This window comes from Polypterus senegalus, chromosome 1 (assembly GCF_016835505.1).
Source record: "Polypterus senegalus isolate Bchr_013 chromosome 1, ASM1683550v1, whole genome shotgun sequence".
Taxonomy (NCBI): domain Eukaryota; kingdom Metazoa; phylum Chordata; class Cladistia; order Polypteriformes; family Polypteridae; genus Polypterus; species Polypterus senegalus.
This window is the reverse complement of record NC_053154.1, coordinates 36242194-36260230: the sequence shown is the minus strand read 5'-3', so window position 1 is coordinate 36260230 and position 18037 is coordinate 36242194. Positions and strand designations below refer to the sequence as shown.

Genomic DNA, 18037 nt, shown 5'->3' with positions numbered 1-18037 from the left:
TTGGCAGGGACCTGTTTTGCCTGGGAGGCAAAAGAGCACATTGCAGGTGCCGCAAATGCCTGGATTCCCTTTATTTATATATGCTGCATTTTTAAATTCTGTACTACTTAAAAGTGTCACCCAGGGAAAATCAAACAATTTGCAAATACCAACACTAACACTACTGGTTATAAACTATTCATTTTCTGATCCTTGCTCTATTTTTTTACGCTCAACACTGCCATGCTACATGGGCAGAGTCTACATAAACATGCTTAAAAACAGTTGCACTGCACTGCAGATATTTTATTTTAATATTCAGATGAAGTTGTGAAAAATACAAGAAAAGTACTAAACATCGCAATATTAGCTTTTGCATATTGATTTTTATTAAATATTAAATCAAAATGAAAATTTGCTATTTTGCCCTGCTATACCCAGAAGTGCTTCTAGGCAGCAATAATGAGGTACTGGAAGTACTCCAGGTTCAAGCTGAAAAAGAGTTGCTTTGCAAACCCCGAGCAGAGTCAGATTCACCTGGGAGGAGGCGGAAGAGGAGAAAGAATTTTGTATTCTGGACGAAGAAACTTTTGACAAGGTATTCTGTTAAAAAAATACTTTATGTGAACCTGGAACTTTCAATCAAGGGTTGTATCAAGGGTTTGGGACTTAGTTATGCCCTCAAAGAGCATTATTTGAATCTCACTTTTAGCATCTTTTCTTCCCTTTTGCTTGTTAATGTGGACAATTTGCTAGTAGTTTTGCAGTTCAAAGTAACTGAACTCCACTGCAATTGTGATCTTAAAATAAGTTTAAAAAAGATTTGTACAGATTATAGAAATCAGGCAACATTAATCAGGATGACTTTTCAAGCCTCATGATTATTTGGTGTCACATACAGTACAGTTGTGAACAGGAATTTTCAAAAATCAAAATTACTAAATACAAATATAGAAGTGAACTAACAGATACAAATCTTTGCAATTAATTGTTGCAATGACCAAATTTTTAGATGATAATAACAGTTTTCAAAGGAGTAAGCAGTATCATGTTCATGAGTAGTTGGTATTTAAACATTGCTCTTGATAACAAAATTAAAACCTTTATAATCTTCACAGCAACTAACATCAACACATGTACTAGATTAACTGGGGTAACAGCTACATCTAGATTTTTTTATATAGTATGATGTACACGCCATCTTCCTGCCACCAAGAACCTTTTCACAGGTTATTTAGTATAAAATAATTTACTTTAATAGGATATGGGCAATAACAATAATCAGAGCAACTACAGATCAAGTAAGCAAAATGGAGCCTGAAAATGTTTCAGTGAAATATATTTTGTAAAAACTAGGGGTCTCTGCCCCCTGTTTGCTTCGCTCACCAACCTTCAGGCGGGCACTACACAATAGCCACTTCGCGGATCTGCTGCTCACGTATGGGGAAGTGGATGTACAATTTAAACAGATTGTTATTTTCATGGGAATTGTTACATATGCATAATAGAACTTACCATTTACCATTACAGCAACTAATAAACCATAGTAAAACATATTAAATTGAAAGAAAATTATGTTTCATGTTGCATTAGAGGTAGTTGTTGCATTATACATTTTGGTTCTTTTTGGCTTTGAAATTAACATGCAAACAGTTTAAACATACACTTGTACTGTAAAACTTCAGTAAAAAACTATTTTTTGAATTAATGTTTCATCAATATCGCACTGAATTTTGATTGTGTTTGGACTTGCATCGTGACAATGCAACATACAACTCCCTGTGAATTAATATTGTTTCTTTCTAGCTAATAAATAAACTGACTTTTTCAAATGTTTGTCCCATTGATCTGTTAATCGTCATAGCAAAAGCTAGTATTACGGGAAACTGTAAACGTTTTAATACGAAGGGCATATCAAGATCTCCTTTGGTGTCTAATGATATCCGCGGAAGATGTAATACATTACCTTTCTTGTCACCTGTTAAAATTTGACATGTCATTACTGTGCAGCTGATCGACAATTTTCGCTTTGTTGACTTCATCGTTTTTCAGTTCTAGGATTGCCCGTGTACTCATTTCTTCTGTTGATAACCCTTCAGGATGAAATTCATCAATAAGATTTGGACACAGTAAGTTTTTTATTGGGAATTTAAAGTGAGAAAAACAAGAATTTATCGGAGCTGAGAGCGCAGGAACTGTGTCTGGCAAAAGCATTCATGAATGAGAGGTGAGAGGACCGTGGGCGTGTTTGAAAATGATTGAGAGGAGGGCGGGACTTGACAAAATCACTTGGCAAAAGTCTCATCTCACAGGAGTTGAAAACATCTCTCAGAAAAAGTCTTTTCTCAAGATTTTCTTTTATAATAGAGAGATGTAAAAAGGCAGCATGTCATTGGTATGTATGTTTTCACAGAGCTAGAACATTTTGTTAACACTGCAAGTATAATAAACAGCATCACATTAAACAAAATATTTAAAATCAACAGATTCACATTTTACACTAACACAGAGATTTAAATGCACGGTTTTTAAAATGTAAATCATTTGTGTGCTTATGAGGTTCGTAGGTTCCCAAAAAGAGCACAAAAATAACAGTAATAAAACTACAAAAATCCAAAGAAAGCAAGCAAAATAAAAGAGACATGACAAGGGACAGGACCCCAAGATACGTCAGACTTGCTCAGGCATGCACTCCAATATGCAAGCAAGTAAAAGTGACAAAAGCACAGAGGTGCCTTTCATTTTTGTAAAATAAATATTACAGGTATGGCAAGTAGAGGAGCATAAAATTGTACCCTTATTTTCATGCACTGTGAAATTGGTCATATGTGATATTTGTGAACAAAAAAAAAGACTAGCTGTGCACATCAGCTCAATGTTTATCTTCTTCCACAACAACATTTCACCCCACAGGCATGGTTTCCTCTTGAAAGACAAAATCACAGTGAACCATTCTTGCCACGTTATAAGTACGGTATTGATTTACTTCTGCATTTATGTGTAACTCCAACCAGGAAGGCTACTGGTGCCATACAAGCAAATAACAAACAGATCCTTTCCATGAAATACAGTGTCAGAAATATGTAATTCAGTGATTATTTCCAGATCCATTTGGTTATCACAAACATGCATCAGAAATACAAAAGGCATGTTTTCTCTTGCTGGTTCAAAGAGGACATATTCAATACATTTTTAGGCTTTTGTCATCTAGTGGTGCATAGTTACACATAGGTTACACTACAAATGGCCAAGTCTGGCTATGTATTTTTTAAAATTTATATAAAATACTTAACTTTCGAACAATTTTGTGTGCAAATGCATATAAAATGTTTGTGAAGAAATAATTTCAACTTGGAAAATGCCAAACTTATCCTTTAAACAGCACTCCCATTAAATTTGCAAGCAAAATAATGTTACCCTGATTCAATTTTCAATTAATAAAATAGGAGATTAAAGCTTTAACATTAATATGTGCGACACTCCCGAGTATTCTAAAAAGCAGCAATTCTGCTAACACTGTTAACACAAATAATTACACTTTTTTTGTAATCACTCAAAAGTAAACAGTATTGTAAAACAAACACATAGGGAAGGGAAGTTTGAAAACAGAAGGTATTTTATACCAATTACAGTGGCTTCAGAAAGTATTCAGACCTGTATACTTTTTATACATTTTGTTTCAGGCTTATACACAAATCATTTAAATTCAAAATTTTCCCTCATCAAACAACATTAAATATCCCATAATGACAAAGCAAAAACAAGGTTTTAAAATTTTTTGCTAATTAATTAAAAATACAATCTTGCTTATCCTTATACAGACACTCTATACAGCTTTTCAAAACATATTTCTTAAGACCGCCCGCTACTTTCAGCATTAGATGAAAGATCAAGTGGTTCTAGATCTGCAATGACTGGATAATTTACTAGATGTAATTTGCCTCTTTAAAATTTCAAGTTCTGCTATGTCAAAAGGCAAACAAGTCTCACAACAGACATATTCCTTACAAACATTGAAGTTACCCAAGGAAATACATGAAGGATCAGACATGTGCCAAAGCTGCACAGTGGGCAACAAAAATAAACCATTAAACCAGTAAAAGTAAATAAAGTCCCCACTTAATGCCATGAATTATGCAATGGCCAGTTTCATCTGTTACGAAATAAGCAGACCAGAGGACAGTAACAGCCTGGTTGACAATATGATTTAATGAAAACTTGATAAAAAGAAAAAGTATAGAATGTATAAAGATTTCTAGACGATATATAACGTATTAGGTAAGAAATATCAACAATTAGGAATAAGTAAAGATACTTGTTTACATTTCCTCATACTTGTAAATCCCTTTAACATCCACAAACACAAAGTAAGAAATCCTTCAAAGACACAAGTCTCAACCAGATGTCAATTATGGGCAATACATTGACTTCCCAGGAGTTGGGTATAACATATAGAAAAAAACTATAATATAACCTATAGCACATAAGTGCCATTTGTTGCCTTTTCTACACTGTCACTCTATCTATGCTTTTTCAAGCCTTCTTTGTAACTCAGCAAGTATGAATTATCATGCTTGAGTCTGAAGAGAGTTTACTGGGATAGGAGTAAACCGACTTCCCAATACATACTGACTTGGGCAAAGTTTTTCTAGCAAAATGAAAATATGGTAATTGGTGTAACAATGTGTAGTCATTTATGGTGTTTCCTTTCACAACTGATTACAAATATTCATTATTTACCAAGATGTTTAAAAACATTCAAATTAAGAATTTTAGCTCAAAGCCAGTTTTAAATTATAAAGACAATATTGTAAACTTCCAGTAGAAATAAATATTTGTACAAATAACTCTGTTGTCTCTAATATACCACACACAAAAAAAAACAAAAAAAACTGACCTTCTGCTTCAGCTGCCTCACGAGCTTCTCTCTCCAGCCTCTGTCGCAAAAGTTCCTGCTGTTTTGCCAGGTATTGTTTGATGAAGCTGTTCTGACTCATCTCTTCTCCAATCTGCCAGAGAAATATAAAATATCTGATTAAAGCATAAAAGAAGAAAAGACTTACATGACTGTCTGCTAAAATAAGATGATAAATTAAAAATTGTTCCTGGATTAAAAAAAAAACAATTAGCAAGTGTTGTGAATTAAAAATGAAAATGACATATTGAAGCATGTCAATAGAACACAGTAAAAGCTTGTTTGCAGGAGTGTGTTTTCCTGCATTTATTTCTGCAGCCACATAATACAGGTAAAAATAAATTACATTCTGTGGCCCAAATTTATACTACTGCTGAGAAGTATGAGGTGTTTTTAAAAAAGGTGAGAAGCTGCAGGTCTTCTGCATGAAAATACACCATTGTGCATATTATTTCCAATTTGTTCTAAAGGAAAACACATAACATAAAAAAGCTCACCCCTAGTCATTCCCTAGAAACTGCCCTATTCCGTTTTCCATTTTCTGCAGATGAGGCTAATGACATGTACACTCCAATAAACACGAAGGAAAGTAATCAGTATCATCTTTGGATTTCAAAAGACCATAACTGCCATTATACTGGAATTTGCGAAGTGACCCTCAATACTAAAATAACATTAAAAAGCACACCACACGAGTCAAAAAAAATTACTGCATTTGTGATTATATATATATATATATATATATATATATATATATATATATATATATATATATACACACACACCGTATATATTTTTATAAACTAGAAAACTTTACTTAATCACAAAATAACTTTAGCAGTAGAGTGTTGTACCGTGTTAGCCACAGATTGATACAGGAGAAAGTAACCACCTAGCCTGATGAAGGGGCCTTAGCTGTCTCGAAAGCTTGCATTTGCAATCTATTTAGTTAGCCAATAAAAGGTGTAATTTCACCCTAATTCCTCACAAAATAACTGGCAGATGCATGTGAAATTTATGCATAAAAATACATAAAACTTAATTGTGTTAATCTGGATTAAAAAAATATCTACAAATATAAACGGATGGAAAACACCTGCTTTAATACATGTCTCTGAAAATGCACAGGTACAAACAGGCTAAGACAACAGAGATTTTCGCTGTTACTAGAAAACCTACTTAAAAACTTCACCTGCTTTTATCATCCCCAGCACTGACAATTGGGAAAGTTTTAACAGAGCATGCATAAATACATTTATCTACTTAATGTTAAACTTCACAAGTTCACAATTTTCCTGTTTAAATGCAGTATTTTTATTGTACGTTTCCCCACTGTCTTCACAAGCTGCTCGCTCCACTGCCTACTCCAAATGTGTATAAGGGTTTCACTCAGCAACTAAGATCATCTTTGTTTCAAAATCCAACAATCTGGCTTCAATTTCAATTGGTTATACAGTTGTCTCTCTATGCCACACCAGCTGTTTTAAAGAGAACTTACACTGTAAGAGTCTGCAGATAAGAATTAGCACCTATGTGAGCATTTGTTTCCCCAGTCAAAGTGACGTGCATGTCATTATGCAGTCTGAATTTTGAAATGCCCAGTCTGTTAGCTTCAAAAGAGCAGAGGTTTGGCATTATAAGGCATACATACTTGCTTCAGTTAAGCTACAGTGATTGCTTGATAGGACAAACTGTTTGTCAATAAACGTACATAAACCTGAATTTATTACTAATTAATATTAAAATGACTGGCAGTTCTTCCTCAAGTAAGGTAACTGAAATCATCTGCTCTCAAAAGACCCCTCACATATTACTCTGGAGTGAATGAACCACTTTTTATGCACATAAAAAGCTTTCCCACTTTTCCTTACTGGCTGAGAATTTAAGTGGACGTGTCAATCTTCATATTTTACACATCTTTACAAAACTATTCCTTAATTTTACACAGAGCTGTAGTGAAATTTTTTTTTTGGGTATTACGTGCTCCTCATCTATGGCCATGAGGTTTTGGTAATGATGTAAAGAATGAGATCACAGGTACAAGCGGCCGAAATTACCTTTCTCTACAGGGTGGTCGGGCTTATCCTTAGACAGAGGATGAGAAGCATAGACATCCATGAGAGGCTCAGAGTAGAGTCACTGACCCTCCACATGAGAGGAGTCAATTGAGGTGGTTTAGACATCTGATACTTCCCTGTGGAGGTTTTAAGGACACAAAAAGCTTGGAGGAGACTCACGGGAAGACCTAGGGATCACTAGGGGGATATCTACCAGATGGCCTGGGAACACCTTGGGATCCCACAGTATGAGTTGGCAAGTTTCAATAAAATTTGCTAATGTTATGAATCATGGTTTATATTTAATTAAAATGCATTCAAATGCTACTTCTTTTGTAACTGTCACTCATCTAGTTTACTAGCCTACTATATTACCTTATTCTACTCCAAGCACTTCTGCATTTATTTAACTTTGGAATCTCCTAATGAGAGGGGTTAGTATCTGTCTAATCACAAGTGGGAGTCTGTGAGATATGCAAATTTAAACGTTCCAATAGTCTATGAAGTCTATCAAACAGATATTCTTTCTTTTAGCAGTCAAAGTAATTGTATTTGTAAATTAATTTGGTAACATTTTCAAAAGCTGAAAAATTAAGACTGAATGAATGAATGAAACTGGATAAGGCTATGGAAAGCATATTCATGGTGACATAACAATAGCAATGTTAATTGAATAGGACAAATTATATGCAGGTAAATATTTGTTTTTAATTTAACTAATTTAATTTAAGCACACATCTCTCAGGAGGTATGTGTATGCACCAATTTTTTTATTAGTTCATTAGTCACTTAAAAAATTCTCAAATTATGCAACTGTCATAGCATAACTTTGTTGTCAGTGATCTTTATTCTTTACACACGCCACCTGCAGTGCACAATTAAAAATTGAGAAAAACTGGACATTTCTGTGCTCAGGGCAAGAAAAAAATAATAATTTAACCTATCAAGATATTAAATTAAAACATGTTCATGTGATAACATCGTACACTTAAGATTTTCTTTATATTCAATTTTTTTCCTCCCAAGGAAAACCAAGTATTTAAAAGTACTAGCAATATCGATACAGTATACTGTACATTGGTAATTGATCATATTTGCAGTGCATACATTATTCATCTAAAAAAATCCACATCAGTAGAGCACTATTAAAAAATGCAGTATTATAAAATTTATAACATTGAAACATTTTATGTAAGATGAAGAATGCAGGACTGCATTGACAATTATAGCTATCATCCAGAAGCTACAGACTACAAAATTAGAATAAAGCATATTGAAAATTGTAATTAATGCAGCCTATGGAAGGAAATGCACTTACTGCTTTTGTGAGGTCATTAATTATTTATTCAAATTATCAAATGATAGTGTTCGTTGTGAACAATAATGTAAATTGGAAAAATTAGGTGCACATATTCTTGCGGCATTACTGTCATATGTGCAGTGAACAGTGAAATTCTTATTTGTAAGTGTTGGACATAGACTACTATATATCAATTCCTCTGAAGGTACATTACCTTTTCCATATCTTTACCTAGAAGAATATTTTGAAAGGAGCAGACCACCTGCATACCACATATCATGCTTCTTCTCATTAAAAATGTTAATAAAGGATTAGTATTTTCAAACATTACCAGTTTTTACAGGAAACAGGCTTTGAACTGCATTAAAAATCTGTAGACTTTATATAGTAAGATAATGTACACAATAAAGAAACATCACTGTGTAAATTTACACAGAGATTCACTGATACACATCCATTCTATCGTGAATCATCCTATTCTGCAGAATGACAACACCAGCACAGAAAGGTTTATTCATTATATTCTATACTCCACATGAAAGAGATAATTTTTTGCTGTAGAATAAGCACAACTTTTTATAACCATCTTTTCAAAACAAAAAAAGGTAAAAAAAAACATTTAACTTACAATGTCATTTTCTTGCAGCAGCTGAAGCAGGACAATGTCTAGGGGCATTACATTCTAGCTGCTGGCAGAGTGTGACATGATTTTAAAATTCTTGGCTGTATGGATCAGGCTGTACTTCCAATTATGTACTTTTTCCCTGCTGCATATTACACTTTATTCTCAATTTTTTTTTCCATTTTGTACATATCAATGGTATAGTAGGCAGCTGGATAGGAGGCAAACTGAAGGAAACCTCAACGACGCAGAAATAAATATCTTTATTGCTGAACAAAAACAGTGCATGTTTAGTTTATCTGAAGAGTACACCAAAACTTTCCTGAGTTTGATGGTTTAAAGCACTAAGAGGACTGCCTCAAAGAAGCATGCTGACATAATAATTATATCAAAACTTAAATATTCTGACAAAGGTTTGAAAGAAGGATCACGTTCCCATGTCCCATCAAATGGTACCTGTAAAGCTGAATGTATGCTAGGCATTAACATTTCACTGCAATGCCATTTTAAAATATCTCTTTAATATTTATAGAATGGATGTATATATTAACAGGTCTAGCTTTAATTTTACAGTTTTAATCACAGGAAAAAAAGTCTTCTTGTAGTACCTGTGAAAGAAATAACTAGCCAGCCATTCAAGACTATAAGGTTTCAGTACATAGATGTCAACTTGGAAAAAAATACAAATAGTAATCCAGGGTTTAGTAAAATAATTAGGTGTCTATTATCTATGACAGGGGATCTTCCATCTCTACCATGGACATGGATGTGCCAATTTAGCATTTTGAGAACTGGGGGTATAATGTCATTAATTCCACACTTACATATATTATACCTTGTAAACACACACAGGATGGCATGCTGGCATAGCAGAAGCACTACTATCTTGCATTAAGTACAGGGTGTCCCATATTTATGTATATGACATTTCACAGGTTGTAGCATTTAATCTACTGTGCAAAAAGTATCAAAAATGGCATCACAGCGTAGCCTGAGAAAAGAAGTAACGATGTGCTGGACCAGGCACCCCTGCTGTGTTCAAATACAGAACAGCAGCAAATCAATTGTCGCTAGAGTAGCGTATACGTTGTGTGTACAGTAATCCCTCACTATATCGCGCTTTGACTTTCGCGGTTTCGCTCTATCGCGGATTTTATATGAAAGCATAACTAAATATATAATAGCAGATTTTTCGCTGCTTCGGTTCTCGGACAATGTGTCTTTTACTTCCTGTACATGCTTCCTCAGTTGGTTTGCCCAGTTGATTTCATACAAGGGACGCTATTGGCGGATGACTGAGAAGCTAACCAATCAGAGCACGCAGTTAAGTTCTCCTGACTGACAAGCTAACCAATCAGAGCAGCAGTTAAGTTCCTGCCTGCTGAATGCAGTGTTAACCAGGAAGTCTCGTCTCGCTCATTCAGCATCAACGTGTTTCTCTGTGTAAAGAGTTGTGCTCTTTTGTGTTTATCTTTGTGCATAGTCAAGCCCTTCATTATGGCTCCAAAGCGATCTGCTACTGCTTCAGGGGCCGTGCCTAAGCAAAACGGAAGATGTTAACGATTGCGAAAAGGTAAGCGCTTTGGATTTGTTGAAGGCTACGATTCTTTTTATTTAAAAAAATAGGAAAGGAATATAAGATCTACGGCCGCAGTGTCCTTTTAACCAGGGTGCAAAACAAGTTGTAAGTGGATGTAATAAGGCAGTAATCTGGACGGAATCTGCTTTAGGGATTTGGATTGAAGACTGTCAGAAGAAGAACTACGGCAGTGCTACACAATCGCCTGAAGTGGCTCCTTTAAGGGCTGTAACGCTCTCCTTTGTTGTGCAGTAAAATAAAACTCATTGTTATCGGACAAGTCATCGTGTCATTGTTGGTGAGTAACCATAATTAATTTTCTACTTACAGTACTTAGTACATGTACGTACGTTTAGTGACACTGTACACACATTTACTGTATACTATTTTTTTTTGCATTTTACGTATTTATTGCTGGTGGCCTGTCTATCATAATGGCTGTAACATATGTGATATCGGAGACACTCAATATCTTTAAAATAATATTTAGGTTTTACTGTATATAAACAGTGTGTTTATATACATAATTTCAATGAATCTTACCTAATATCTGAGAATACAAAGGGATTATGCTGTATAACTCTGCGGGGAATATTTATAAACAGCGTGGGAGAGTTTATAAGGGCTTAAAATATATATATATAAAAATAACCATACAAACATATGGTTTCTACTTCGCGGATTTTCACCTATCGTGGGGGGGTCTGGAATGCAACCCCCGCGATCGAGGAGGGATTACTGTATTCACAAATGCATATTCTGAAAATACAAATGGAAAAAAGACCTGTGGTTCGTGCAGCATGAGTTACATGATGATTTTCTTTCTTTTTTCACAACATTTGCCATTGTTCAGTTTTTGCCTTTTCTAAATGAAAATGTGAGATAAAAATTGTTCTCAGCCACCATAACAAACTACATGGGGTAACATAAGGAATATTTTTGGGTGGAGTATTTCTTTAAAGCACGGGGCTTTCTGAAAATGAACCACACCTGTGTCTATACTATTTCAGCTCATCAAAATTAGCATAACTTAAAATTTAAGTTAAAAAAGATCAGATTTTGTGAAACTATCATCAAATAAATGAGTTGTGAAATTCAATTAAATAAAACACATACTGGTCTATAGAAATATTTGTGCAAGGGAACAGTTGCCACCATGGAAATTACCTCAGCCATACAGCATTTACTGGTGACAGACTAATGTACTGTATACCATTAAAATACAAAAACAAGCTGCTTAAATTAAATATTTTTAAAAACCCCAAAACATCCACTCTCACTTCACTTAAACTCCCAAATTTATTTAACAAGACCGAACTAGCATGTTTAATCTATTCTTTCTATTTATCAAAAAAACATACCATAAGAGTACATCTGTAGTTACTCACACATTTACATTTTGTCATTATTAAACACTACTTCCAATTAATTAAATTAACACTCAAGAAAAGTACACTGCTACTTCAAACTGTGTAATTCTGGTCAGCAGCTAAAATAAAATTGAAACTTTCCTTATTTTTTAAAAGACATTAAAAGTCAGACTACCGAATCCAAACAGTGGCCGCTTGAACATGATGTAGGCTTTCTTTATTAGTCTTATAACATGAAAAATACTGACCATTAGAAAACATTTTCTGATTATTTCTAAACAGCAAAAACAGCCAATACCAATTTCTGGTAGGCCAATTTGTGAATCACACCTTTCAAGTCAAAGAATGCTAGATTAATATCCTTTTCAGAGTGTGACAAAATTCACTTAACTGCTCGTGTTCCAACTGCAAACATTCATATTTCTGTACTTGCAATGGGCCTCGGTGGTATTTCAGTTATAAAGTCTCCATATAAAAAAATAAAAATGTGAATAAAATAAGCAACTCTCCCTTTGTTTGAAAATGACACTTGTACTGTTCTCTTTACTAATGAAAATTTTACTCCAACTCTACAGTGGTGCTTGAAAGTTTGTGAACCCTTTAGAATTTTCTATATTTCTGTATAACTATGACCTAAATCATCATCAGATTTTCACTCAAGTCTTAAAAGTAGATCAAGAGTAACCAGTTAAACAAATGAGGCATAAATATTATACTTGGTCATTTATTTATTGAGGAAAATGATTGAAAATTACATATTTGTGAGTGGCAAAAGTATGTGAACCTCTAGGATTAGCAGTTAGTTTGAAGGTGAAATTCGAGTCCGGTGTTTTCAATCAATGGGATGACAATCAGGTGTGAGTGGGCACCCTGTGTTATTTAAAGAACAGGGATCTATCAAAGTCTGCTCTTCACAACATAGGTTTGTGGAAGTGTATCATGACACAAACAAAGGAGATTTCCTAGGACCTCAGAAAAAGAGATGTTGATGCTCAGCTGGCTGGAAAAGGTTACAAAAACATCTCTAAAGATTTTGGACTCCACCAATCCACAGTCAGACATATTGTATACAGTAATCCCTCCTCGATCGCGGGTTATGCTCCAGACCCCCCGCAATAGGTGAAAATCCGCGAAGTAGAGACCATATGTTTGTATGGTTATTTTTATATATATTAAGCTCTTAGAAACTCTCCCACACTGTTTATAAATATTCTCCGCACAGTTATACAGTAAACCCTCGTTTATAGCGGTTGATCCGCTCCAGACAGATAAATGGATTTCCAAGAAGTAGGATTCTTTATTTATAAATCTAATATTTTCACAGCATTGAAAACCTGTTTAAGACCTTCTAAATACGTTTTTTTAACATTATTAGAGCCCTCTAGACATGAAGTAACAAACTTTAGTCAAAAGTTTAAACTGTGCTCCATGACAAGACAGAGATGACAGTTCTTTTTACAATTAAAAGAATGCAAACAGATCTTTCTCTTCAAGGTGCGCCACCAGGAGCAGAGAATGTCAGATAGTGAGAGTAAAGTAAACAATCAAAAATCAATAGGGCTGTTGCGCTTTTAAGTATGCAAGCACTGCGATAAAGCGGCGTATTGAAGGGATCAATGTAAAGGTAGCCTTTCAGCATTTTTTTTACAGGCACGTCCGTATCTATTAAGCAAACAGCCACTGTGCAAACAGCCCCTCTGCTCACACCCCCTCCGTCAGGAGCAGATAATGGGGCCAATCATACGTCTCCCTGATGGTATTGCATGATGGATAAGTATCTGCCTGTATTTGTCAGAGAGTGAGACACAGAGAAAGGCAAACAATGAAAAATCAATACGGGCTGTTAGAGCATTTAAGTGTGCGAAGCAGCACGCGAGAAGCATATCGTATATCATTGAGGAGTTTTATTTAATATGTAATACGTGCTCTGATTGGGTAGCTTCTCAGCCATCCGCCAATAGCGTCCCTTGTATGAAATCAACTGAGCAAACAAACTGAGGAAGCATGTACCATAAATTAAAAGACCCATTGTCCACAGAAATCCGCGAACCAGCGAAAAATCCGTGATATATATTTAGATATGCTTACATTTAAAATCCGCGATGGAGTGAAGCCGCGAAAGTCAAAGCGCAATATAGCGAGGGATTACTGTACAAATGGAGGAAATTCAAGACCATTGTTACCCTCCCCAGGAGTGGTCGACCAACAAAGATCACTCCAAGAGCAAGGCGTGTAATAGTCGGCGAGGTCACAAAGGACCCCAGGATAACTTCTAAGCAACTGAAGGCCTCTCTCACATTGGCTAATGTTCATGTTCATGAGTCCACCATCAGGAGAACACTGAACAACAATGGTGTGCATGGCAGGGTTGCCATGAAAGCCACTGCTCTCCAAAAAAAAATTGCTGCTTGTTTGCAGTTTGCTAAAGATCACGTGGACAAACCAGAAGGCTATTGGAAGAATGTTTTGTGGACAGATGAGACCAAAATAGAACTTTTTGGTTTAAATGAAAAGCGTTATGTTTGGAGAAAGGAAAACACTGCATTCCAGCATAAGAACCTTATCCCTTCTGTGAAACATGGTGGTGGTAGTATCATGGTTTGGGCCTGTTTTGCTGCATCTGGACCAGGACGGCTTGCCTTCATTGACGGAACAATGAATTCTGAATTATATCAGAGAATTCTAAAGGAAAATGTCAGGACATCTGTCCATGAACTGAATCTCAAGAGAAGGTGGGTCATGCAGCAAGACAACGACCCTAAGCACACAAGTCGTTCTACCAAAGAATGGTAAAAGAAGAATAAAGTTAATGTTTTGGAATGGCCAAGTTAAAATCCTGACCTTAATCCAATCGAAATGTTGTGGAAGGACCTGCAGCAAGCAGTTAATGTGAGGAAACCCACCAACATCCCAGAATTGAAGCTGTTCTGTACAGAGGAATAGGCTAAAACTCCTCTAAGCTGGTGTGCAGGAATGATCAAAAGTTACCGGAAACGTTTAGTTGCAGTTATTGCTGCAAAGGGGGGTCACACCAGATACTGAAAGCAAAGATTCACATACTTTTGCCACTCACAAATATGTAATATTCGATCACTTTCCTTAATAAATAAATGACCAAGTATAATATTTTTTTCTCATTTGTTTAATTGGTTTCTCTTTATCTACTTTTAGGACTTGAGTGAAAATCTGATGATGTTTTAGGTCATATTTATGCAGAAATATAGAAAATTCTAAAGGGTTCACAAACTTTCAAGCACCACTGTATATATCATAAATATTTAAATCCAGCTTCCTGTAATCACTGGTAAGCAAATTCAATATCTAGTAGTTTCTGTTTTTATTCAGTTCACCAGCACCAAATGCACATCGAATATATGGATAAATAAACCAGGAAAAGGAAGCAATCTTGGAATTATACCTAGCCTCCATACTCTGAAAAGCTGGTAAATAATACTTGAAAATATCCAGAAATATACAGTAAATAGATTAGTAATGCATAAATCATTTTCAACCTGCATCTTTGTAATAAGACATTAATAGGATTCACTTTCAGTAAAATCAAAGACTAATCTGTGGTAGAAAACCAAAATACTCACATCATCTATTTTTCCTGAAAAAAAAAAAAAACAGTACTTGCAGCTAAATATAGTCACCTTCTGCAAAAAATAATATTTCCATCTGTCTACTTATGGGGCAAGAGCCATAATACAAATTAATAATAAGGAGTATTTCATATGCTTTTCAGAAAACAATCATGAAAAATGACACATGGTTGTCAGTTGACAAAGGAAGGTTACCTTTGTTAGAGCACAGAAATATGAATTATACACAATATGGCAAGTTTTATCTGGCTACTGGCTTTTCAAATTTTACCAAGCTCAGTAATCAACAAAAAAGTACTTTAGCGAGTCTCAAAGAATTCTTCAAAAGTTGAAAAAAGTGCAATATATTATAGGTGGGCAAGACCACAAAATAGGATGCACAGAACGTACCCGGATACAAGAATCCTGAAGACACAAGCTTGCGTTCTCCCTCCAGTCAGCGACTCAAAGCCAGGAAGAGTATATTATGCGAGGTTCAGCACAAGCTGAAAGAAATATTTTTTTATGCTGAGAACGGCTGAATTCCATTCATGGGTATTTCATGACTCACCCCGAAATTTCTTACTCCTTACCTATTGTTTTATTCTATTTCTGTTGATCATCCTGCAGCCTGCCTAAAACTTGATCAGGGCTTTACCTCATCCTGCAGATAATGGGGTAGGGGGAATGAAACAACACAGTGCTCAATTAGATATGAATTCAAGTTATTCTACTCTATATGAAATAATTATACACACAGTATTAATTAAGAATTCCAAAGTATACTGCAGCTAAATCACTAAAATATCTAAACATTTATTAAGATGGCAATCTTCAACCATGCATACATTTAAAATAAATGTACATTAAAGTGGATTACCAAGGAAACAAACTTGATAAAACATTTCTACGTTAAAAAAAAATCTAATTCCAACGTAACTAAATCAGTGATTGAATTTCATGTGTGACTGTGAAGCAGGAATTTCCCTGATAAGACAACTTTGGGTTGAGCAAACGGTTTATAAAGAATTATATAATTATAATGGAATACCTAACCTGTCTTAATAGGGGCACATGTCTCTCCAGTAACAATAAAAAAAAAAAAAATTAAATTAAAATCGAGCCATTATTATTTCAGTACCACATTAATTACTGAATACCAATTTGATACAACATATTTTCATTTATGCAAACTATTATGGAACAATACTCTTTTCAAGCCAGGTTTCAAAGAAGTCACTTTGCCAGGTTTGTCACATTTGCGGTCAGAATTATGATTGCATCAGTATATGGAGAAGACAGTAGCTGTTTAATAATACTCATAAAAAGTAATATTCAATAGACAAGGTGAATCCATTCACTTCAAATATCACAAACACCTGATGTTTTAATTTTCTACGTAACTTTCTCCTTTTATAGATTTGTTCTAACTTGAAAGGCTAACTGTGTGAAATTAAACTTGTCAATTCAAAATTACTATTATTATTTCAGAATTCATGTAAAACTGCCTTTATTTTGTTTTCATGCTTTCTTAAATTAGTGATAAACTTTGGTATTTCTTATGTCTGTGTAATAATCTAAAAACAGCAACTGCATTGAACTGTGTGGGCAGTAGTTGTTATACACTGAACAGTTTACTATTTTCTGTCTATGCTTCTTTTTATGTCTTTTCTGTTAGTTGTAAACTATTTTCATGTTTATTATATTTATGTGTTGTGTCTAACATTTCACTATTATGTAATTCAGTCTTTATGTATGGTATTGTTGTTTTGACAGGTGTCTTGTGCACCATAGGTGGTTGACCAAAAGCCAGGGTCACCTGTCTGCCTTCTTCCACATAAAGGCTGGTTCATTCATATTCTTAGTGTTGGAGAGTCCTCTTGTTTGTTGTTAGTGTTTCTCTAGATTTTGATCTTTTGGCTTTGTTTTTGGCTACTCCCTGGAAATTGTTTTGGGACTATTTGTGGAGTCCTCTCCTGTGGATTTCACTTGGGAAGCACTCCCATATCATAATACTAACTACTGCTAATTGGAGATGAAAGCCTATTCACTCCCATACCATTTAGATAGAGTATGCGTCTTTTGTACTTTCATTTGCTGAGCACATTTAAGTTGTGATTCTAATTCTGTAAAAAGCCAAATTTCCCCCTGGGGACAAATAAAGTCCTATCTATCTATATAATTAACATTACGCTGGTCTCAATGAAAAACAGAAATTTAGTCTTTGCTGATTCATTTTCGCCAATCCCTCTAACTTCACATCTCTGCAATTATGGATGGCCGTTAATATCTAACATGTCATATCATTAAAGAGATATATTTTGTACTTTAAAATATTATGAGCTGAACAACAGGAATATCTGGGAGAGGTTTCGAAATGTTAAATGAATTTTGTTTTTGAATGAACATACGCATTATCTCATTTTGTCACCATTATAGATTGATGTGCGGATGTATGCTAAATGGCAACCTGTCCAAAGATGGAGCCTGTCTTGGAAACCAAGCAGCTGGGATAGGCATCGGCCCCTTGCAAAGCAAACTGGATAAGCCAATTATAAAATGGAATGATGGTTAGACAGACAACTGTAGCCATGATCATAACAATCCTAAGATGAATACAAAGCTTTCATTCCT

At 34.9% G+C, this 18037-nt stretch overlaps 1 protein-coding gene across 6 annotated transcripts in view; it reads right to left on the bottom strand.

The window, feature by feature from the left end:
• LOC120524437 (apoptotic chromatin condensation inducer in the nucleus-like) overlaps positions 1-18037 on the bottom strand; it is a 192656-nt gene that overhangs the window by 133015 nt on the left and 41604 nt on the right. For 5 of the 6 annotated variants that reach the window (XR_005632797.1, XM_039746308.1, XM_039746314.1 and 2 more), the window contains exon 3: positions 4877-4988. Coding sequence is in view for 5 of the 6 variants with exons in the window: in XM_039746308.1 (XP_039602242.1) it covers positions 4877-4988 (112 nt within the window). In the remaining variant the exon portion in view is untranslated. Of the gene's footprint in view, positions 1-4876; positions 4989-15814; positions 15910-15996; positions 16068-18037 lie in introns of all 6 variants that reach the window. The other variant, XM_039746303.1, reaches the window with a different exon arrangement.